The sequence below is a fragment of the Leptidea sinapis genome, chromosome 9, assembly GCF_905404315.1.
Source record: "Leptidea sinapis chromosome 9, ilLepSina1.1, whole genome shotgun sequence".
NCBI lineage: Eukaryota > Metazoa > Arthropoda > Insecta > Lepidoptera > Pieridae > Leptidea > Leptidea sinapis.
Window position 1 is genome coordinate 1,132,100 of NC_066273.1, and position 24,077 is coordinate 1,156,176.

Sequence of the window (24,077 nt, forward strand, 5' to 3'; positions counted from 1 at the left end):
GCCACGACGGACTAAGCATTGAACATCTGAAATATGTGGGTCCTCATCTCCCTAGCATGCTTGCAAATTTATTTAACATATGTATCAGACATTCATACCTACCTGCGGCATTCATGAAAACTGTGGTGGTACCAATTGTTAAAAACAAAACCGGGGATATTAGGGATAAATCCAACTACAGGCCGATTTCTCTTGCTACCATTATTGCTAAAGTACTTGACGGTTTGCTTAGTGCGCAACTTGACAGATACCTCAACGTACACGACAATCAGTTTGGTTTTAGACCCGGCCTGTCCACGGAGTCTGCCATTTTGTGTTTAAAGCAACCTGTCAGGTATTACTCAAACAGACAAACGCCGGTATATGCTTGCTTTCTCGATTGGTTCTGGTTAATTATGATATGATGTGGCAAAAACTAAGGAAAGGAAGCTTATAAAAACCTTCACGTTTTGGTATCGGAACCAGATCAATGTCGTGCGATGATCGGAAGGCTTTTCCAGACCGTATAGGTTGGAGGCAGGGCGGTCTAACCTCGCCTAAACTCTTCAACCTTTACATTAATGGACTGATAGGCGATCTCAGCAGCACACGTGTCGGTTGTCATATTGACGGAGTCTGTTTAAATAATATTAGTTACGCAGATGACATGGTGCTGTAGAGTGCGTCTGTCTGTGGCTTTAGGAAACTGATGGGGATATGTGAAAACTATGCCCTCAGTCATGGTCTGATCTATAATTTAAAATCTTTTTTACAAGCGAGTGCATGGTCTTTCAGGCGAAGGAGAAACCACTCCCATCCCTTATTCCGACAATCAAATTGTATGGGATACCACTGAAGAGAGTGGATCAATTTAAATACCTAGGGCATGTGGTTACCTTTGACTTGAAGGATGATGCAGATATCGAGAGAGAGCGCAGGGCGTTGTCTTTTAGGGCGAATATGATCATCCGCAGACTTGCTCACTGTACCGTGCCAGTAAAAATTACACTCTTCAAAGCATACTGCACCTCATTTTACACGAGCAGTCTGTGGGTCGACTATGCGCAGAAGCAGTACAATGTTCTGCGTGTTCAGTATAATAATGCGTTCAGAATGTTATTGGCGCTGCCACAATACTACAGCGCGTCGGGGATGTTTGCTGAGGCACGCGTAGATAGTTTTTACGCGACTATGCGTAAGCGGTGTACGTCCCTGTTGAGTAGGGTCCGGGCTAGCCCCAATGGTATTCTGAGGGCATATTCTCACAGGTTAGATTGTCAGTACCTGAACCATTGCTGTTTGATACATGTGCTGACAAGTCGGTCCTGTCCTAGATTAAGGTTAGAAGGTTTACATTTTAAGTCATCTTGTACTAACACTAGGTTTTAAGGTATTTTGTTCCTAACACATTATGATCCTTTGTTGGTCGAAATAAAGAATTTATTATTATTATTATGCGGACAAATGGAAGAAGCTGATACTGGGGAGCACCCGCCCAGAGGTGAGAACAGTACTCCATGTGAGGCCGAATTTGCGATTTATAAAGTTGCAGGCGGTGTCTTTTAGTGAAGTACTGTCTCGCCTTACTGAGTACACCAAGCTTTATTGAGGCCAGTTTGGCCTTCTCTTCCAAGTGACTACGGAACTGAACGTCACTCGATATATCGACGCCAAGTATTCCAATACAGGCTGTGGCAGTTAGAGGAGTGATCTCGAATCGAGGGGATACGACAAAGGGAGACTTTTTAGCTGTGAACGCACAAAGATGTGTCTTCTTGTGGTTGGACTTGGACAAAATTTTGTTGGCCCCCTTCCGAGACTTTGCAAAGCAAAGTCTCCAATTCAGACATAAGTTTGTTCCGGTTCTCGTTGACGCTATCCCGGGACATGTTGGCACGGCCGGTGTAGGAAGCATACCCTGTGCTGTTGTCTACATAGCAATGAATATTGCTGATTTGCAGCATATCATTGATATGCAGAAGAAACAGCGTAGGGAATAGCACGCACATATTTGAATATTATGTATAAGTAGGAATTATTATTATTAGTTTTAGTTATATTTTCAAAGAGGCGACGTTGCCAGCTTCTTGGGGACTTCCATGCATATTGCGATCTTAATGCGATATATTATTTATAATTTCACAGATAATAGTTAAATTTGTTTTAGTATTAGTTTTTTTATTGAAAATATTGAATACCTGTCGTAAGTGCGGTTCTAACGTCGCTTGTAAAAATCCTATGCTCATGCTGGTGGAGATGATGGTGATGGCCGCTAACAGCACGCCAGGAACTCGTAGAAGATTCATCATCGATGCTGAAAATAATATATCAAGGAACATTAACAGAAAATAAATTGAACTTCTGATATTGGTAAAAATCATAGCTAACTTCCAGGAACAACTAATTCTGAGTATCGCTCCTTGCCCATTGTCAACTTAAAATTTCCGCAATTGAAAAGAAAAAATAACTCTGAATGAACAAAGATTTTAATTTTTTTGATGTAGCATAAATGTTTTAAAATTTAGTTTGAAAACTACAACCACTACTCCTCCGTGGTGACCAGGGATACATATTTTCACACTATTTTAGTTTTGACAGACTCTAGATGTCCTGCTTGAATTGTTAATGGCGTTATTGGTTTCTAAAGTTATACTTCTATTGGCGCAATAGAGAAAAAATATCACAATGAATTTTGTATTATACTTCAACTACTTCATAATGAGGCTTGGGCTCATATTCCATGAGTTACAAGAGGCTTGGTAGCTGAAGTATGTTACAAATGGTAAAGTTGACCAGCTAACGTCATGGTGTTGAATTTTAGTGACAGCTGCGGAAACCCTAAGTGATTCAATTCACTATCAACATTAAATGACTTACGTCCAGTTGGTCTAACATCTTCGTCGTCAGCTGACTTCGGCAGCGTGACGTAACACAGCAGGGCAGTGCAAAGAAGTGTAAACCCAAGCACTGCGAAAGGCAAACAGTAACCACCCCAGCTGTACAGGGCCCCTCCTATCATGGGGCCTGCGATGAGACCTAGCCCAAAAAATGTTTCTAACGACGCCTAAAAGAAAATGAAATGTAAGTTATTAAATAGATAGATAGATACACATTTTATTGCATACCATACAGACTTAAAAATAAAAATTTATAAAAAACAGATACAGTTACATTACACTGTAATTGTAGAAACATACTCATCCCGTATTGGCATAAAATTTTTAAATTGTAATAGAAGACGAAATCAGCCGGAAATCAGCGTCATTTTCGTTATAAGAACAATTTAAAATGTATATATTATTAGCCAAACATTTAATTGCCTATATTTGATGTGTCATCTACATATCTATCTGTTCAAAAAACTAAGGATGGAAGGTTTTTTAACTGCGATCATTGGGTTTCATCAGCACAAAAACTCATAATAAAGCTATCCAGACACCTTACCAATTTGACAATTAGTGACCCAAGGTTTGGTACGTACCGGTGTCACAGAATAAGTTTGGCCATACAGAGAAGTAACTTTACCAGCTACCTACATAGGCACCTTACCTGCCAACTGCGATTTTAATGGTATTTACAATATATAATTAGAATTTGTTTAGTAGATTATTTAAGTTTTCTTTTCATTATCATTATCATGATCATCCGGAAGAAGTCTTGCTGGGTGAAAACCTCTCCCAAGGATCGACGATCTCATCCAACGTATTTCGGCGATCTTGACCAGATCGTCGGTCTTGTTGGGGGGCCTACCAACACCACCTCTTCCCATACGTGGTATTTTATTCAATTTACATTAAGAAATATATTGTCAGATGTTCCTCATCTATATCAAAGCTGCTACGAAGAAATATTTCAAGTTCGTAAATATATCTAGTTCTAAAATATATATATATAAGGATATACTTACAAACATGGTTGCCACATTATTCGGGAACTCTTTCGCAATAATAGCAAAGGACGCAGTAAGAAAGGCCGCATTTCCCAATGCCTCTATAATTCTAATTGCGAACGCCAGAGTTACAAATGGTATGTGACCCTCAACTTTGTCTAAAAACCTGTTTAAATATATTAAATAATCAAAATTGTTTGACATAAATCCATCTAAACAGCTTTCATTTATGAGTTCCCAATTCATTCAAAAGTATTGTTAGAAGTAAGAAAACTTAAATAAGTAGAGATAAAAAAAACAAACAAACTTCAAAAACACTACTTCAAAACAATAGATATAATATGCACTGAAAAGTATAAAAATAATTGCGTATTTTTATACAATCTATCGTATCAATCGTATATAAAAAGCTAGAGATTGTTGATAAGTTCAAATATTTAGGTCACATCATTTCGAATGACTTAAGAGATGACTATGACATAGAGCGGGAGCGTAGAGCGCTGTCAGTGAGGAGTAATATGCTCGCCCGCAGGTTTGCACGAAGCACAAATAATGTTAAAGCGTTATTATTCAAAGCATTCTGCCAGTCTTTTTACTCGAGCAGCTTGTGGGTGTCATATTCGCGCGGGGCTTATAGCGTTCTATGTGTCACATATAATAATGCGTTTAGGAGGCTGTTAGGGCTGCCGTGGCGTTGTAGCGCTTCTGGAATGTTTGCTGAGGCATGTGTGGACGGTTTCCATGCCGTAATGCGCAAAAAAGCGGTCTCCATGTTGCAGCGTCTACGTGTAAGCAGTAACAGCATCCTAAAGATGATTGCTGCCAGAGCTGACTGTTCCTTCCAGAAACACTGGATACAGTTAGCTCTAGGTTTATAAATATATTTCACTAATAATACTAACGTAGTTCATAATAGATATTGTTACTAATACATTTACTAATATATATGGAGATGTCTCTGAATTAACTAAAAATAATTAATTAATATTATTCTAGATACAATTATTGTTATTTTTGGAATCAATATACATACGTATAGCATATAAAACTTTTATGATTTTTTTATGGATGCCATTGTCAGATCTGGACCAATGCGACCACACGGGAAGCACCAGCTTTCAAATAAAAAATAATTATCAAAATCGGATCATCCAGTCGAAAGTTTTGAGGTAACAAACATAAAAAAAAACATACCGGCGAATTGAGAACCTCTTCCTTTTTTGAAGTTGGTTAAAATAGTACAATGTATTGTTAACATTTAAGTATATTAACATTTACTCATCAGAAGTACCTCCTACACATAAAAATTTGCTGTGGTAGATAACAGTAATTTTTTTGATTTGATTTATTTTGCGTATACCCTCCTAATAAAAGGCTGGCGAAGTTCTTACAAAAGTGCGCCTTTTGCTAATATCTACTATCTATTTGATACTTATATGTGTTCTCTTTTCTTTTATATGTTATATATTCTCTAACGGCCCACTTATCTTTGGAATGTTTTCAAAACACATGTTTTTTCCCGTCGGCAGAGACAACAGAACGCCACTTGTTTCTATCCTTACAAACCTCACGCGCTTCATCTACATTCATTACTCTTTTCTCACTGGTTCCGGGTGCTTCGAACCTTTCCTTTCTTGAATAAGTCCCCAGTTTGGTCGACGAATGTTCTACGAGGTCTTCCGCGACCGACTTGCCTTATTTTTAATACTTATTTGATTCTTTTTTCACCCATTCGTTCCACGTATCCAAACCATTGCAGCATTCCTTTCTCAATCCTTGTTACGTGTAAAGTCACTTGTCTACCCACACATACTACGCAGTGATCGCATCTCAACTGCGTAAATTCTGCTTTTATGCTTCTTCTGCCATACCCACTATCTCTTCCATGCATCAACGTGGCGACAAGCACTCTATTATGGACCGCCATTCGCGCCTCTTTTGGCACAGTCTAACCGTTCATAAAGGCATGCAGCACTCCATTCACACAGCTTCCCGCAGTCACCCTCCTTTCAATATCTCCTTCACATCTTCCGTCTCTTTTCAAAACATTTTCTATTTTTATTCTAACAAATATGTCAAAGATGTCTTACCCAAACATTATAGCACAAATCGACGTGGTTAATATTCCCGCATTGAAGACAACCTTAGGTCCCAGCCGGTTCAAATGGGCTCCGTACAAAGGACTCACAGCAAAGACAACTAGCTCGAACACACCGAAAACGAGGCCATATTCTGTCGCCGAACAACCTTTCTTCTCTGCCTGAAATTTACAAAATATTACACTTATGAAAGTATTTTATAATTTGAAAGTGTTATAATAACACAAAATGTTACATAATTCTTACTCAAATATACTACGGTATATATATATACTCTTTTGTAAAAAAAACCCAGTTTCAATGACATCTTCAGATTATTTCATAATTCTAAGTCGCTTTTATCATCGTAACACCTTAAATAAATATGAGAAAAGTAGTTTTTCTTAAATTTTGTCATTAATTTTCGATGGAATTAATGAAAAATTATCCAAGAGTCTAAGAATAACTATGTAGTTGCGTATCTGTTCATTAAATAAAAAAGCCGGTGAAAAAATGAAGATTTTCTTAACATTAAAATAAAAAGTAAAAGTTTAATATCGAGTGTGTCCTCTTGTTAAAATGAGAGCTTGTATAAGTCCGTGCATGCTTTCGATGCTTTCTTAACAGTTTCTTGTGGAATACGCTCCCACTGCGCAGCAATCAAATTTCTTAGCTCGCTGATGTTTTGCGGAGCGGGCTGCACCGATCTTTTTCTTCGTTTTAAAACATCCCAAATGTGGCCTATGGGATTGAGATTGAATTAGGACTTCTGAAATGTACCAGTGTGCATTCAAAGTGCCGTTTTCTATGAAGATAAACTCCGTACAGTCCAATACATTAATAAATGCCCAAAAGATAACTGAGCCTCCACCATAAGGGGTTATTTCTTCAAAGAAAACTTCTGCAAAACGTTCCCCTGGCCTTCGCAGTACTCGCCGATAGTGATATTCTGGCTTCATCCGAGAACAATACTCTACCCCAGTCCACTTGAGTCTACGTCGCACAATTTCCAGTGAGTAAGTAACTAAGTCTAGCAACTCTTTGCTCGCGGAGAATTTTAGGGCCACGGGCTGGACGGCGACTGCATATATTGGCAGCGAGAAGCCTCCTCCTTACAGTCCATAAGCTGGTTTCCACACCTCTCACTTCCTCTAGAGTCTTTTTGAGGTCGACATAAGAAGACCTACGATTTCTCAATGCCTGGTTCACCGAAAAGCGGTCATCTCGAGCTTCTATGCTATAGGTTTTCTTCCAGACCCAGGCCTTCTACTGATGGAACCAATCTCTTGATATCGTTGCCAAGTTCTCTGGACAGTCGAACGACTCACATTTAGCCTCTGGGGATACATAACATTGACTACACCCTTCCTCAAGTAGCGCTATAATTTTGCTCGCTGTTATCGTTCTATCAACCATTTTAGAGACGACTAAATACTGGTATCAAGATTATCTAAAAATGATTTAGAGCTACTTCGTATTAACTCTAAATTCCCGCCACGATACCCAATTAGATGCAATTTTTTTAAATCCGATTGTGCCTTAAATTTGAATTTGGAATAAACTTTTTATGCATGTATACATCAGTAATATTCTCAAAAGATTAAAACCTCTTATGGTATTGTGTTTTCTAAAGGGACAGAAAACATATAAAACGACCCGATTTTTTAAAAAATGAGTTTATTAGGTTGTACAAATAGGGAAACTGTCGAAAATTCTTTATAGCTTATATATAATAAGTTTTGTAAATCAACAACCGTATTTTGAAATAATAAAAGTAATTATTAAACAACAAAGCGTATTCTATATTATCATAAAGATATTGTAGTAAATACAATCGTCAAAGTGAAATTGATTTGCCCAGATACTGTTACATAAAACATGTAATAAAACATGTAGTAATTGTATTGTCGTCTTGATAACCCGAACACTGGCGTCAGGGTTATCTTGGTAAATTCACTCAATGTTTCAATCTTTCTCTCGTTCTATTTGCAACATATTAAATTCATTCATTTATAAATTACACAACTTTTAAACAATATGTTTAAAACTCGTGTAATTTTAACTTGGTTTCGTTGTCTTTCCTGATTACCCTTTTTAGAGATCTTTTACAGTATTATCTAATGTTATCCACTTTAATTAATAATAAGGCAAAGTTGCACAGAGAGAGCACGCCGTTAAGATGGATATTTTTGGTGAGAATGGTTTTTAAACAACATAATATCATTAATTTTCAAATAATTCGTTGCGTTTTCTACGTAAATTTAAATCATGTAAAAATAATTTTACAATGTTGGTTCACAAAACTTTGCTGTTAAAAAAAAACAAGGCGTTGGAAATTTTAACTTCAAAGCGATAGCTTGGATAAAATCAGTGTAAATAATTATCAAACTATTATTATAGCCATCATCTGTAAATCTATCAATCACTACACGTTTCATACAATCAATTGAATCGCCTTTTTCTTAGAGTTTGCCTGTTCATATATTTTTCTTTCTGTTCGTAAAAAAAATCGATACATTTTATTACAAGCAAGGAATAAAATGCAAAGCAAGTCGCGAAATATATTAATGACTTTTTGAAGCTATTGCAGTATCAATGAGAGTAGCAGTTAGTTGGTTTAAGCGTTTTCAATCCGGGAATTTTGATGTCAAATTCAAATATTTTTATTCAAAATAGGATGTGACATCACTTATTGAAAGTCAAAAACTATCAGCCATTCCAAAAAGAATGCCTCAGACGTGAGAAGAATGGGTACAACAAACTTAGCGGGCTTTTTTTTTGTCAAAGATTGCCATCGCTCTGGTTACGATATTCCAGATAAAATGGACTGCATTTTTGAAAAAAAAAGGAACAGTATCTGCATATTACTAGTAACGACATGGCTGAAGAACTTCAATTTGACTTTAAAACAGTTATAACGCTTTTGAACAAATTCTAGATATTTATGACACAAAGGTACTGATAGAAGCCTAATGAACGCAGTACTCATTTAAGAAATACAAATTTATTATTTACCATAGTGACGATAACATAACATATTTCAACAACACTAGGTAACCATCATGGAGCTACATCACTTTGTAAAGGGGCTATGATATGTGGAGAAAAACTGATAAGAAACTCCCATCTTTTAAAGATGAGCCATATAACATCTTAGCCTACTATCTACTCGCCTCAATAGGGCTACTGCCATTACGGGCCATTTCGGTCAAAATAAAGTTTATTTCACTTGGACTTTGACTAATATCAACGTATATTTTCTTATCAACTTGAATACAAAGTAAAATGGCAATAATATATTACAATAGAAATTGTTTTCAAGTAATTGATGTAGTTCATCGTAAATCAGCACATAATATTGTATAATTTCAACTTACGTAGGCTTATGACGCATTGCTCGAAGGCTATTTTAAATTGACATTTTGTTTTGAATGTCTGTGCGATGTAAACTTTTATTAAATGTCGCATTAAGATTGTGTACAAACAATCCAGTTTACTACACAGTAAGGGAAAGGAGGAAACTTAAAAAGACGTAGTTTCTGAAGAAGGCCACTCATTTTCTAAATTCCACCATTTCAGTGTGTTGATTTGCGTAGCCCTTTAATAATTTTTGTCGAAATAGAGCCTCTTGCTGCTAGACAACCGATGAAAACAGGCTAGGTTTATTACTTTAGTGTGCGTGACAAGTTACGTCTTACACTCGCAATTTGTATGTCACTTTGTGTTAGTGTGCGTGCTCAAAATAGAGGTAAACCGTCAATCTCAAATTTTTTCGACGTTTTCACAGCTGTCATAGTCTATCCAGACTTAGGATCTAAGGAATAGCCTATCGATCCAACCAACCAAAACTCTACCTAAAAACCGTCAGAGAACAATTCTTACAATTATCTTAATATTTAAATTGCTAAGTACTTACTCATCTGATGGTAATTGATATGCAGTCATAACAATGCAGTGCCGCTCAGGATTCTAGAAAAACCCAAAAATTCTGAGTGGCACTACAATTGCGCTCGTCACCTTGAGACATAAGATGTTAAGTCTTTTCTAAGTAATTTCACTAGAAATTACTGGGCAAATTAGACTAGACGTAGCTAGTGCTACGGCGCCCTTCAGCTCGAAACACAATAATGTTTACACATTACTGCTTTACGGTAGGAATAGGCGCCGTTGTGGTACCCATAATCTTGCCGGCATCCTGTGCAAAGGAGCCTTCCACAATATATGTGTGCGTTAGTTAGCAATGATCTAATGGCAAGCGTGGCTGATTGTTTACGACTTGGCAATCAAAATCAGATCCAGTATTATATACATAAAATATTTTCAATCTTGATATGGTTACTATAAGATGTTGGCAGGTAATTATGAAATAACTTAAGACAGAAGAACCCTTGAGCAGGGACTAAATCGCCCCATAAAAGACTTACTAACTCGACTTAGCCAAGTAGTAGGCATCATCAGTTTATGTCTGTTCCTGCTGTTAACATTATGGTTATGACAGTTTCTGGCAAATTCACTTATGTGCCTATGAACATACATTACATTATCATGAATATATTGAGAAGCAACAGTCAAGACCTAGGTTATAAATAGCGCGAATAGCCCTCTTCGGCAGCACAAATATTGTATTAATATCGGCAGCGTTGCCCCATAGCAATATACCATAGGACATAATACTATGGAAATAACTAAAGTATACTAGTCGCGCCGTATCTATGTCAGTTAATTGTCTGATCTTTTTAACCGCGTATGCTGCAGAACTGAGTCTGTTCGCCAATCCTTCAATATGGGGGCCCCATTGTAATTTGGAATCTAGAGTTATGCCAAGAAATATAGCAGATTCCACTGGTTCAATCACCTCTCCGTTTAACAAAACATTTGCATTTACATTTTTGACATTTGGTACGGTAAATTTAATGTATTTACTTTTCTCGCTATTTAACAATAGGTTATTAGCGCTAAACCAGTACACAATGTCAGATAAAATATCGTTCGTCTTCGTCATACATAGCTTGGTTTCTTTTCACTTTGAAAATCAGTGAAGTGTCGTCCGCAAACAATACTACCTTATGTTTTTTTCTATAAGATTAGGAAGATCATTTATATAGATAAGGAAGAGGAACGGTCCAAGAATAGACCCTTGTGGTACCCCCATACTGAGAGGAGTCCCAGGAGATCTCCTGTCATTCACGTCGACCCTCTGAATTCTATTGTTTAGATATAAAGTCAGAAGATCGAGCGCAGTTCCTTTTATGCCATAGTGGTGTAGCTTCCTGACCAGCGTTGAATGTTGAACACAATCAAAATCCTTAGATAAATCACAGAAGATGCCAAGTGCATTCTGCGATTCCTCCCAGGCATCAAAAATATTCTTGATCAGCTCAACACCTGCATCCGTTGTTGAACGTCCCCTAGTAAAGCCAAATTGTTTCAAATCAAGTAACTTATGAGAGTTAAAGTAATTTTAAACCAAATGGTTTAAAATTATTTTTTCAAAAATTTTACTAAGGGTCGGCAAAACCGACACAGGACGATAGTTATTCGGGTCAGAAGAGCATCCTGACTTAAATATTGGTGTAATTTTACTATGTTTTAGAAGGTCAGGAAACACGCCACGACTAATACAATTATGAAATACTATTGCAAGATATGGTGCTATGACATCAATTATTGAATTTAATATTTTAACAGAAATGCTCCATATATCACCAGTTTTTTTCATGTCGAGAGACTTAAAAGTTTTAATTATTTCTCCAGGGCTAACAAAACTAAAATTGAATGTTTGTTGGCATTCTTTAACATTTTCCAGAAGAAGTGACTCAGCAACACTAAACAAATACATAACTTATAGTTATTACTTATCCTCCTTTTGACTATACGACGATATATTTGCAGTACAAATAATTCAGCCAATGACATTTCAATACATATGACAATTCATTAAATGAGCGGGCGCGGGATATTAATTTATATGGCAAAACAACGTACTTGTTCATAATAAATCATTCCAATATTAAAATCTAAGATACATAAAGTAATATATTGTAATTATGCTCTATCATAGTTTATATTAACGAATATTATTCGAGAGACTTCATTAATTAGTATCTTATTGTTAATCAAACTAGGCCAAGGAAATTACAGATCAATGTAACTTATGTTATTACGATATTAACTAAATATAATGTTCCGGAACTCAGCTTCCAAGACATGATCAGTCAGTTTGCCCTGTGCCCTCCCGGGGCATAAAAATAAAAGGGAAGTCCTAAGCCCATGGGTAAAGTAAGAGGCGATTTAGGACATCTACCAGTTCTTCTACCGGAGACTTCTTTGTTCTGAATGCCGGCTAGATTAAGGGTATCACAACGGCGCCTATTTCTGCCGGGAAGCAGAAATGTGTAAGCAATATATAATAATAAGCAATAATAGTAAATAGTAGTAGTAGGTTTGTAAATGTAATAATAGTACCCGCAGTATTATAAAATTTGTAAGAATGTATGTTTGTTTCTCTTTCACGCAAAAAGTACAGAATAGATTTTGATGAAACTATACAATAATATAGCCTACACATCAGAATAACATATAGGCTATAATTTATAAAGTTATAGTGTAAATTATCCAAAATATAACGAAAAGTATCAACGAAGGAGGAAAAAACTATGCCATCTGCGAAACATTCTCGCGTGCGGGGCAAAAACCGGTGGATACATAATGTATAATGGAAATTATTTTCATAAATAGTTCTATAAAAAAGCTCTCAATTTATCGATCTTATATGTCTAAGCTATTATCTCCGATATAGTGAACCATAAATACAATAAAAATTGATTATTTATTTTAATGCACATACTCCATATGTGATGATAGATGATTGATTCTTATATCAAAATAAACTCTTTTATCGCTTCTGTTATTAAAAGTAGATAAATTAATTTTTATACGCATCTTGTATGTAAAGTAGCTAGACTTTGTCTTTTACGCTACATCATTTGGACAATTAAGTATGTTATTAATAGAGGTTTAAGTATGAAATTGCCGTTTTATTGTAATATGTACATCGAATTAGCATAGAACCTTCATGGTGTGAGATTTCGACTGAAACGTTTTTTACACGGAACCTATATAGCTCTTCTTGTAAAATATGTGCAACATTCGATTATCTACTTTTAGTTGTTATTTTATTAACCTTAGACAAGAAAGATGGATACTGTAAGTTCCGACGCGGACCTAACGCGGCAGCAACAGCTCGAAATATCAATGTTTGTTTGAAGAGGGGACTTGTAATGGACTCACCGTACGATTTTGGTTTAAACGCTTTCGTTATGGAAACTTTGATTTAAAGACAAATCACGTGGAAGACCGCCCACACAATAACGATGAATTTAAAGAGATGGTGGAAGACGGGAATTTCATACTTTAACCCCAAATAATTAAGATGATGACCATGACCGGGTGCGCGATACTAGCAACTAGCATATTATAAGAAATGGTGAAATATTATTTCTATACTTCAAAAAGTAGTACTTCTAAACAATTTGTTATTTTTAAGTAAAATCCCTCATTTGGGGGATTAATTGTACAAATTTAATTGGTACCACAATTTACTTACTCGGACGGTTAGCGTAGTTGGTGAGTGTGCTGGGGCGTATCCCGAGAAGTGCGGGTTCGAATCCGGCATCGTCCATAAATTTGTCTTCCGTTAGGCCATTTAGCCAAAAATTTATTTACACTTATAAATGAAAGAGAACTCATACTGTACTGCACTGTGGGTTTTTTTACTCCAAATTTGATAAACTGCCCATGTAACTTTACAACTGCTAACTAACCCTGTTAGTGGTAAAATCTTGAACATTTTTTATTAATTTATTTCTAACAGAAGTAAGTCCATTAAATCTCATACATCATGAATATTGAAAATTTATAAGAAAAAAATACAAGTAATTTATTTGGCTACGAAAGCGTCTGCAACAAAATCGTGTACCTATAAGATAGTAAATTTAACTAATCACTAGGAATAAATATTTACAAGTCTTAAATAGGCTACATCAGCTAAATTAATTTAGGGAAGAAGGGTCCGTACTTGATATATTCAAGGACTTCTCAAATAAACTAAGCCCACACAGACGTCAGATAGTAGATTTATGTGAAACAGACCAGAGGTCAAACCTCTGTGGTTTTTACAATGTATTTTATTTGTTCATATTTTGAAAATATTTATATAAATAAATAAATAAAAGACGTAACAGAAGAGGCACCACAATATAGTTAGCTGTTTGGTGAAATTATATCCTTGAATGTATGTATTAAGGTGTAATAAACATAAACTTGTTATGCTTACGCCTCGGTTCAATCGAGCTAGTAAATCCTTTTTAGGACTATGTATATGCTTTTTTTTTATGAAAATAAGAGACGAGACGAACAGGATGTTTAGCTGATGGTAATTGATACGCCCTGCTCATTACAATGCAGTGCCGCTGAGGATTCTTGAAAAACTCGTCACCTTGAGACATAAGATATTAAGTCTGATTTTCGCAGTAATTTCACTAGCTTCGGCTCCCTACAGACGAACTTAATGCTTCACGACAGAAATAGGTTTGTTTTTGTCTGCCGGATCTGTGCAAAGGAGCCTCCAACTGGCTTTTAAAACACAATCCCAAAAAATGTGCAAAATAAATTAGTTAAGAAATTGTTATAAAGCGTTTATGTGGTACTGCAACTTAAATGACTTTCTTTATACTAAAATATTGTATATCGATTGGAATTGAAGCCATCGCTCTCAGACTTAAATAATTAATATATTTATTGTAATAAAATTGTTTTTAGAACAAAGAAGCACTCTGATTTACTTGCGCTCGTTCTGAGATATAATATATTCGAATGAGTGGTATATTTTGACGTTTAAATAGTGACTTACAATCCTACTTAAAATACAAATATTTGAATTCGAATAGGCAGTCTACAATTATGACAACAATTCAGGAGTACATGGTCGAGCTAAACCTCTAACTCTGAAATTCCGCTGTGTTTAGGATATTAGTTCTTTCTGTGTTTCGGTCAGATATTGCATTTTCATAGGGTTGTGTGACAAAAGTAAGTGATAATAAAATTCATAGATATTTTACGAAAGCACTATAATTTTGTACTCAATAAACAGCACAATTTCAAGTCCTATCAAATTCAGAAAAGATCTTTGCAAACTTAACAGGTACTTAATACTTATTACTTATCTACGAGGGATGAAATTAAATGAAATTATTTTTTTTGCAATTTGAACACTAAAAAGTAAATTTTGATGCCGTCGCTTAAAGATCAAGGTTCATTCAAAAATAGTAATAATTAGTACAAGTACCGAAAATATAAAAATAACATTAAGATTTTTGTTTTTAAATACGTGTTATATCATGTTTCCCAACCTCAGACTAAAAAAATTACAGAAAAGCATATACCAGAAGTAAATTATATAAATTTTCAGCGTTTGTTAGAGTTGTCACCAGTGGGAGGCTCCTTTGCACAGGATGCCGGCTAGATTATGGGTACCACAACAGCGCCTATTTCTGCTGTGAAGCAGTAATGTGTAAGTATTACTGTGTTTCGGTCTGAAGGGCGCCGTAACGAGTGAAATTACTGGGCAAAAGAGACATAACATCTTATGTCTCAAGATGACGAGCGCAGTCTTAGTGCCATTCAGAATTTTTGGGGTTTTTCAATAATCCTGAGCGGCACTGCATTGTAATGGGCAGGACGTTTCACTTACCATCAGCTGAACGTCCTGCTCGTCTTGTACCTTATTTTCATAACAAAATAGAGTTAATCATTTAATTATGTAATACTAACCTCTTGGGGAAAGAACGGTGCCTGCAACGCAACACATATCGCGTTGCAAAAATCTGCGATTGATATCACAACAACCGTAGACCATTGTCTGCTCGTAAATTGAAGACGCATTATTAAAATATTACATTAGCGACAGACAGACGGGTCAACAGAAATGTTAAATAGCACAATCAGAACGCCAAACAAACGTGATAATTTTCTGGAGACGCGTCGATAACTGAGCGAACTGATAATGATTATTATTTAATAATAATATAACACAAATAATAATAGATTGAACTTTCAACCGTCTTATAACATGCCGCATGACTTTTGTCCAGACTTAACAATTTATTAAGGCATTTATATTGTATAGAGAGTGGCAAAGCCTCTTGTTTACCTTTTATGATAAAATATAGATTTTATCATTTTAATTATAAACTAATTTAGGTAAAATGCAACTTATTTTAACTTAATTCACTAAGCAGTATCTAATAGTTACCACTATAAAATAACAAATTGTTTAGATTTGCAAGAGCGACATCTAAGATCAATTTCCTAATATGGAAAATATTGGGGTTGAGCAGGTTATCAACTGTAAAGTAGATCCTGTAGATGAAGCCACAACCTGAGAAGTGAACAAGATGTATACAAGATTTATCAACGTCACTCGAAAGGTTGGCTCAGTGGAAGAGCACTCGCACAGAACGCGAGAGGTTGCGGGTTCGAGTCGTTCATAAATTTTGTTTATAAATTGAATTTGCGTATTTAATCCCAGAAGTAAGAGTTATAATTTAAGAATAACAAAGTCTTAGATCGTGTCGTGAAAGCTCTTGGCAGTACTGTCTTAGATCGTGTCGTGAAAGCTCTTGGCAATACTGTCTTAGATCGTGTCGTGAAAGCTCTTGGCAATACTGTCTTAGATCGTGTCGTGAAAGCTCTTTGCAATACTGTCTTAGATCGTGTCGTGAAAGCTCTTGGCAATACTGTCTTAGATCGTGTCGTGAAAGCTCTTGGCAGTACTGTCTTAGATCGTGTCGTGAAAACTCTTGGCAATACTGTCTTAGATCGTGTCGTGAAAGCTCTTGGCAATACTGTCTTAGATCGTGTCGTGAAAGCTCTTGGCAGTACTGTCTTAGATCGTGTCGTGAAAGCTCTTGGCAATACTGTCTTAGATCGTGTCGTGAAAGCTCTTTGAAATACTGTCTTAGATCGTGTCGTGAAAGCTCTTGGCCATACTGTCTTAGATCGTGTCGTGAAAGCTCTTGGCAGTACTGTCTTAGATCGTGTCGTGAAAGCTCTTTGCAATACTGTCTTAGATCGTGTCGTGAAAGCTCTTGGCAATACTGTCTTAGATCGTGTCGTGAAAGCTCTTGGCAGTACTGTCTTAGATCGTATCGTGAAAGCTCTTGGCAATACTGTCTTAGATTGTGTCGTGAAAGCTCTTTGAAATACTGTCTTAGATCGTGTCGTGAAAGCTCTTGGCAGTACTGTCTTAGATCGTGTCGTGAAAGCTCTTTGCAATACTGTCTTAGATCGTGTCGTGAAAGCTCTTGGCAATACTGTCTTAGATCGTGTCGTGAAAGCTCTTGGCAATACTGTCTTAGATCGTGTCGTGAACGCTCTTGGCAATACTGTCTTAGATCGTGTCGTGAACGCTCTTGGCAATACTGTCTTAGATCGTGTCGTGAAAGCTCTTTGAAATACTGTCTTAGATCGTGTCGTGAAAGCTCTTGGCCATACTGTCTTAGATCGTGTCATGAAAGCTCTTGGCAGTACTGTCTTAGATCATGTTGTGAAAGCTCTTTGCAATACTGTCTTAGATCGTGTCGTGAAAGCTCTTGGCAATACTGTATCAGATCGTGTCGTGAAAGCTCTTGGCAGTACTGTCTTAGATCGTGTCGTGAACGCTCTTGGCAATACTGTCTTAGATCGTGTCGTGAACGCTCTTGGCAATACTGTTTTAGATCGTGTCGTGAAAGCTCTTGGCAATACACTTTTTTCAAGTTTTACTCACCGTTATGGAAATTCAACACCCTGATGTGAGTTTGTCAACTAGACCATATCATACTTCAGTTACTATAAGCCTCTAGTAACTCATGTTATGTCTAGTACAACTGTGGTTACAAGCAATGGACGAAAGATAAATAAATTGAATATTATTTATCTTAAGTTGTAAAATAAATAATGTTTTCTTCAAATAAACATTATTTTAGTAAATTTTAAAATAATATTTTTATTTGTTGTATTTAATGACTTCTCGTACAAACATTTCTTATGTAGCAGGCGAAATAAGAAAATCTAAGGATTTTTCTTTTGTTTTTTTTTTAGTTTGTTCTTCAAAACTTTCGACTGGGGGAACCGATTTTGATATTTTTTTTTAATTGAAAGCTGGTGCTTCATGTGTGGTCCCATTGTAATTTGGTCCAGATCTAACAATGGCATCCATGAAAAAACCATAAAAGTCTTAAATGTAGCATATCTACACATATTTAGACAAATTGTTGGTTAGTGACTAGTGTACTTCATATTCACTAAAAATAAAAATAAAATTAACAAAAAAACAACCGACTTCAAAAACACTATTCCAAAACATTAGAGATATAATATGCTCTAAAAAGTATAAAAATCTCTTCGCATCTCTTCTTGACACCAGATGTTGCGGATGTCCATGGGCGGTTGCCTCACCGATTACGGGATCGGTCCTCAGAGGATTACGGGATAGGGATCCCGTAATCCTCTTGCCCGTTTGCCTCCTCATAAATAAACAAATTTACGCAATTTATTATTAATCATGAATATATTATATTAGGTATAATATAGCTGAATTTATAGTCAAAATAGGTACGTATAGTATATGCGAGTTTAGTGCCAAACGTGCCTCAAGCAGATGTTACTTCAAAAATAACAATGATATATTTAACAACCATTTTCCTAAAACTTTATCTTAAATAACGTCTTAATTGCGTTAAGTAATGTAAACAATGGATAAAAACTTAGAGATAGATAGCGTTTGGTCATTGACATATCTACCAATGTAAAGTTTTGATTGATAATAATTCACGTTTTTACAAATAATTATTGTTTTTAATGAACTTGAATATTAATAAAATAACTGATTCGTAAAAATATTAAGAAATAATTAATACATAAAATAATTTAGACATGACTAGAGATGAAGCATGTTAAACAAATTGTTTTATAATAGCTTTCCATAAATATAAAAAGGGAAAACCCATTTTGAAATTATGAGGCCATCGAATGGCTCCTATGAATAAATTTATATACAAAATCTTTCATAATGTCCTTCTCGTTCTGAACTGGTGAAATTGTTCGTTAAATTAAACTTATTTTAAACTTTATATTATTACTAGCCGTTCCCGACCGCTTCGCTGGGCGAATTTTAAAAGGAAATAAATTAATGAAGGAATGTTTGAATTGGAAAAATAATAGTAGCCATAAACTATCTAGGATAAATTTCGCATCGAATGGTGGTAGTTTCATGTCGATACGATCAGTGGTTTAGGCGTGATTAACCCTCAAACAAAGACCATTTTCATTATATATATAGAAAACACAGAAGATGCGACCATGATGCTTCAAAGGCAGTTTATCGTCTGCGCCGCTCAACACGTGGTGCTAGATGGTGGGGAAATACCTGAGGGTGACGAAAATAGCGCCCGAATAAAACAAACTACAGCTTTCACTTCAAACAATACGAAACGTGCGCCTGTCCGCGTACTGACCTATCAAGACGCGTTCCGAACTACAGAACCCGTCGCGGCTGGAAAATTGTCTGAAAATTGATGTGTAGTGCTATATCGTTTTGACTTTGGAATATGAAAATGGCTAAAGGTTTCATTAAAACCCTTTCCGTTCTTTGTCTGACGGTTCTCTGTCACTTTGGATACGCAGAAGAGGATGAAGGAATACCAACTTTACGTAAGTATTGTTATATAGATTTAAATTTAATGCTAAAATTAAAATAAAAACTAAACATTAAAGATTATCGCAATACATTTTAAACTAAAAGTGACCCAGTAATAAACGGCAATACTTGTTAATCTAAAAATGACCGCATACCTAATAATCAAAATATTATGAGCAAACCTAAAAATATATTTCACTCGTCAAAATTTAAATATGAAAAACTAACTAATAATTAAATAATATACCAAAATAAGTTCTAAAAACATACACAAAATGTCTGTAAAGTACTTCTAATTCACTTACGTGATCTACTTTGTATCTTATTATTTTTTTTAGGCTCTATCATAGACAATCACCATCAATTTCGCTACCACTTATATAACAAAATAAAAAAATATTCCAACGCTGTTTACTCGAAGAGTCCAATGGTTGTTGCATCAATCAGTCGAACTCATCCAAACCGTTTCACGAATTATGTGTTGTAATTCCGTTAACGCAATAAACCGCGATCGAAATTAGCGCCAATCTTAATATTTCATCTTTAAGTATTAGTATTATAAAGAGGAAAGATTTTATTGTTAGTTTTGTTTATTTGTTTATTCCGAGACTAATAAACCGATTTGACTTGCTTTCACTGTTGGGAAGCTACACTATCCCCAGGTGACATAGTAAGGTGTATAAAAAATGACCTAAAATATTCTATAGATCGCGTGCACTACGAAACCTATTCATGACAGAATAAAAAAAGGGTGTGTGTAATAATACACACGTAAAAGACATGAAATTCTTTCTTTTGCGTTCTTTTAAAGGAACAATATTAAACAGTCATTGCTATTGTTATAAAGTAATCATATTCTAGTTCAGGGCTGTGGGATCACTTAGATATTCAGCTGTGGAGTAGTAGGATATACGACAGAGCCATTATTTAACACAACATTTAAATTAATTTATAGATAATGCCTGAACAGTGGCTGGGACTTTATTATAAAAGTGTATACATTTACCCTTAAAGCTATTATGTATCTTATGAAGCCTACTAGAATAGTTACAAGCAAAGCAAGTTCTAGTATTATAAGTTATATTAGTTTAGCCACAGTCGCTCTATATAAAAGTTTGTTTTTCGAGATAGGGACAGAAGACCCTTACTCCAAGAGTTTTAATCCCTTTCTTTGTGTTTCTTTGTTTGATTGCCTTGCAATGTATATTATGTATATAGATAATTGCAGTATCACCTGCCAATTTTATTCAAATAAAAAAATCAAGCTTGAGGTGCATGGCAGCTGTTAATGTTCCAGAAAATCACACCGATATAAAATTACTATTAGTAACAATTACGAACTATAAAATATATTTAATGAATACACAGATTAACATTTGGAAAGTGGCGCGTTGTAACGCAAGGCCAAATGAACCTTCAAAATTATTTCACATCACCAACTCATATTAAGCCCATATTACTTAAAAGTTGCATGCTATATGTAGACCGTGTATATCTTATTAGTTATTGTTTGAATAGAACTATTGCTTAAAGCATTCTTGTACGATTTGAATATAATAACACACATTAATAAATTTAAGAGATATATGAATATTTTTAATGATAACAGCTGTGTTTTATTTTAATAAGCTTTTTTGTAATTCTTCTGCCTTCGATGAAATTTCATATAAGAACCTAATAGGTTGGTACTTAGTGAAAAGGCATTTATTATCTCAAAATTGATTCCTTTAGAATTTGTTTTGATGTCACTTCTAACACTACCACCGGAAACAAATGGCGTTTTGAAAGAGAAAAAACGGCGCAAGAAACTCTCCTAACATTATTTTTTTGCTCTCTTTTGGTTAAAAAGAACTACGTTTAAAAAAACCAACCTAAAAAGAGGTTTGCATAAGATGTGTATTAAATTAAATTTTTATTAAGTTATTTTATACTTTTCAGTTTTTGGAGTGGGTTTTTTAAGCGTAGGTTTTTTAGTGTCAGCTAGTAATAATAAAATATAATTAACCTGAATGAAAACCAAAAAAATCGTACACAAAAAACAATTACATCATCAACATAAACAACAAAATGTTCATAAGATGAAAACTACTGGGCCAAACTATGTAAAATTTTTATAGGACCAAATGGCATCTATTTCGCATCAAACCAAAGAAGATTTACGTAAATCGGATCATAAATCTCAGCGTAATCGGGGTAATGTAAACAAAAAAAAATCCGGTTGAATTGAAAACCTCCTCCTTTTTAAAGTCGTAATTTTTTTTTAAATACAATCTTGTACTGTCATTGTTATTGCATATAAAATAATCATAATATAGATCCAGGCTGTACGATCAATTAGTTATTCAGCTGAAGAGTAGTAAGGCTTAGTTTTTAGCTGTAGTAGGAAGCGCAATCACATGGACAAACATACAAACAAATCGACCAGTTCTGGTGAATTCTGGGAACTAGTATTTCATCAAGGTTATTCAGTGCTTACAATCACTTGACGCATGTTCATTACAATTTAATAAGAGGTAAAAAAATACAAAAACATGGACGGGTTTTGAATTACCGGTGACATTTTTGTCGACAACAATGTTTTATCAATAAGTAAACCCCAACAAGCCAATTATATTATATTATGTAGATATACTATATCTTTATAATATTAATTTATTCAAACAAAACAAAACCTTGAAACTATATTTACAATACTATGATTACATTAAAATTATCATTACGGGGAAGTGTACAAAAAATACTGGCAGTGTTGCCGCTTTGAATAACTAGGCTGATCTTTATTTATATCTATCGAAATAATAGGATTTAAAATCACTTATTGAACGTCATAAACTACTTCTACAACAAACTACTACTTCTACTACTTCTTCAAACACACTACAATTCGAAATAGTGTGCCTCAGACCTTAGAAGAACGGGCGCAATTCAGCGGGCTTATTTTTTGTAAAACTATGGATTAAAATATAATATCGTACAATTAAAATTTATAATTACTAAGAACGAATAACAATACAAGGAATTAGGTTATGTTCAAATTCAAATATTTTTATTCAATTAGGATTTGAAATCACTTCATTAACGTCACTACCACCCATTCAAAAAAGAAAGTTCATTTTCATTGCCCAATTTTTTAAATAGAGCATGTTTGTTGTCAATCGGAAAAACATTAGCAATGAATTCTAGTTCTATAGGTTGATAATTTATATTTATACAGTTTTTTCTTTATTAGTTTTTATGAAACATTTGGTATTTTAAACGCTTTTAACTTTGAATACGATTCATATATTGGATGCCCTTACAAACTAATAAATTAACAAGCATTGTAAAATACTCTATGTGATTGAAAAGAGTGGCCGTTGAGTTTCTTGTAGCTTCTTCTCATGAGCTCTATTTTTTCCGAATATATAGTAAATTGAGTAATTAAAATTACTTAAATATTTTTAATGACGATTCAAAGCGCAAAGTTTAAGCCTAATTGAATAATGTTTATTTGATTTCACTTTGACTTTGAGATGATTTGTTTTTCTTGATTAAATACCCTTTTCCGTACCATGAAATATTGGATTTTTTTTTTAAATTCCATGATGCTCGTATAATTAGTTTTCTTTAGTTTAAGTTTAAGTTTTAGTTTTAGTTTAATAATTAGTTTAGGGAACGCAACGTATTCGTTACAAACAAACAAACTCACATTCGTATTTATACTAGCAGTTAAGTTAATGTAATGCAATGATCTTAGATCATGTACACGCCTATATAGACGGCTGTGAAAACGTCGAAAATGATTGAGTGTAGAACTAACCTCTATTTTAAGCTAAGCACGACTAACAAAAAGTTACATACAATACGCTCGAATGTAAGACGTATCTTATCGCGCACGCTAAAGTAATAAACCTCGCCTATTTTCATCAGTTGTCTAGAAGCAAGAGGCTCTACCTAGACGTATAAATTTTCTAACATATAGACAAATCACTTCGTATACAAAAGAAAATCATCATTGTCAAATTGTAAATCCGTTATTAGATGTAAGTTCTACAAAATAGTATTATTATAACTTAATTTAAGTTGTGTGGATTTTGTGATGTTTTAAATAAATAAATAAATAATAACCTTCGACTGCCATTTTGTTGTTTATTTTTGAACCATCAGCACATGAAAAGTTAACTAATTACTAATCTATTAAGCGCTAGCTGAAAAGCGGATACTCCTTCCTTAAAAGCCGGCCTGTGATTCCTCTGGTGTTGCAAGAGATTGTGGGCGGCGGTGATCACTTAACACCAGGTGACCCGTACGCTCGTTTGTCCTCCTATTCCATAAAAAAAAAGTTACAGGTACACACTATTTAAGGTACAACATACTCTAATTACACTATAATTTAAAGATAAATAAAAAATAT

General features: G+C 34.8%; 2 protein-coding genes across 3 annotated transcripts in view; one reads left to right on the forward strand and one right to left on the reverse strand.

Moving 5' to 3' along the window:
- The window catches only part of LOC126965852 (MFS-type transporter SLC18B1-like), a 28,657-nt gene extending 12,709 nt beyond the window's left edge, over positions 1-15,948 (reverse strand). Inside the window, exons 1-5 of one of the 2 annotated variants that reach the window (XM_050809614.1) lie at positions 15,778-15,948; positions 5,959-6,128; positions 3,887-4,034; positions 2,857-3,043; positions 2,178-2,293 (exon numbers count right to left, since the gene is read on the reverse strand). In XM_050809614.1, the coding sequence (XP_050665571.1) occupies positions 2,178-2,293; positions 2,857-3,043; positions 3,887-4,034; positions 5,959-6,128; positions 15,778-15,888 (732 nt within the window). In that variant the 5' untranslated portion in view covers positions 15,889-15,948. Of the gene's footprint in view, positions 1-2,177; positions 2,294-2,856; positions 3,063-3,886; positions 4,035-5,958; positions 6,129-15,777 lie in introns of those variants that run through there. The other variant, XM_050809615.1, reaches the window with a different exon arrangement.
- Positions 15,949-19,458: 3,510 nt separating this feature from the next.
- Positions 19,459-24,077, forward strand: part of LOC126965869 (uncharacterized) — a 37,651-nt gene continuing 33,032 nt past the window's right edge. The window contains exon 1 of the mRNA XM_050809639.1: positions 19,459-19,698. Within this exon, the coding sequence (XP_050665596.1) occupies positions 19,596-19,698 (103 nt within the window). The 5' untranslated portion in view covers positions 19,459-19,595. The remainder of the gene's footprint in view (positions 19,699-24,077) is intronic.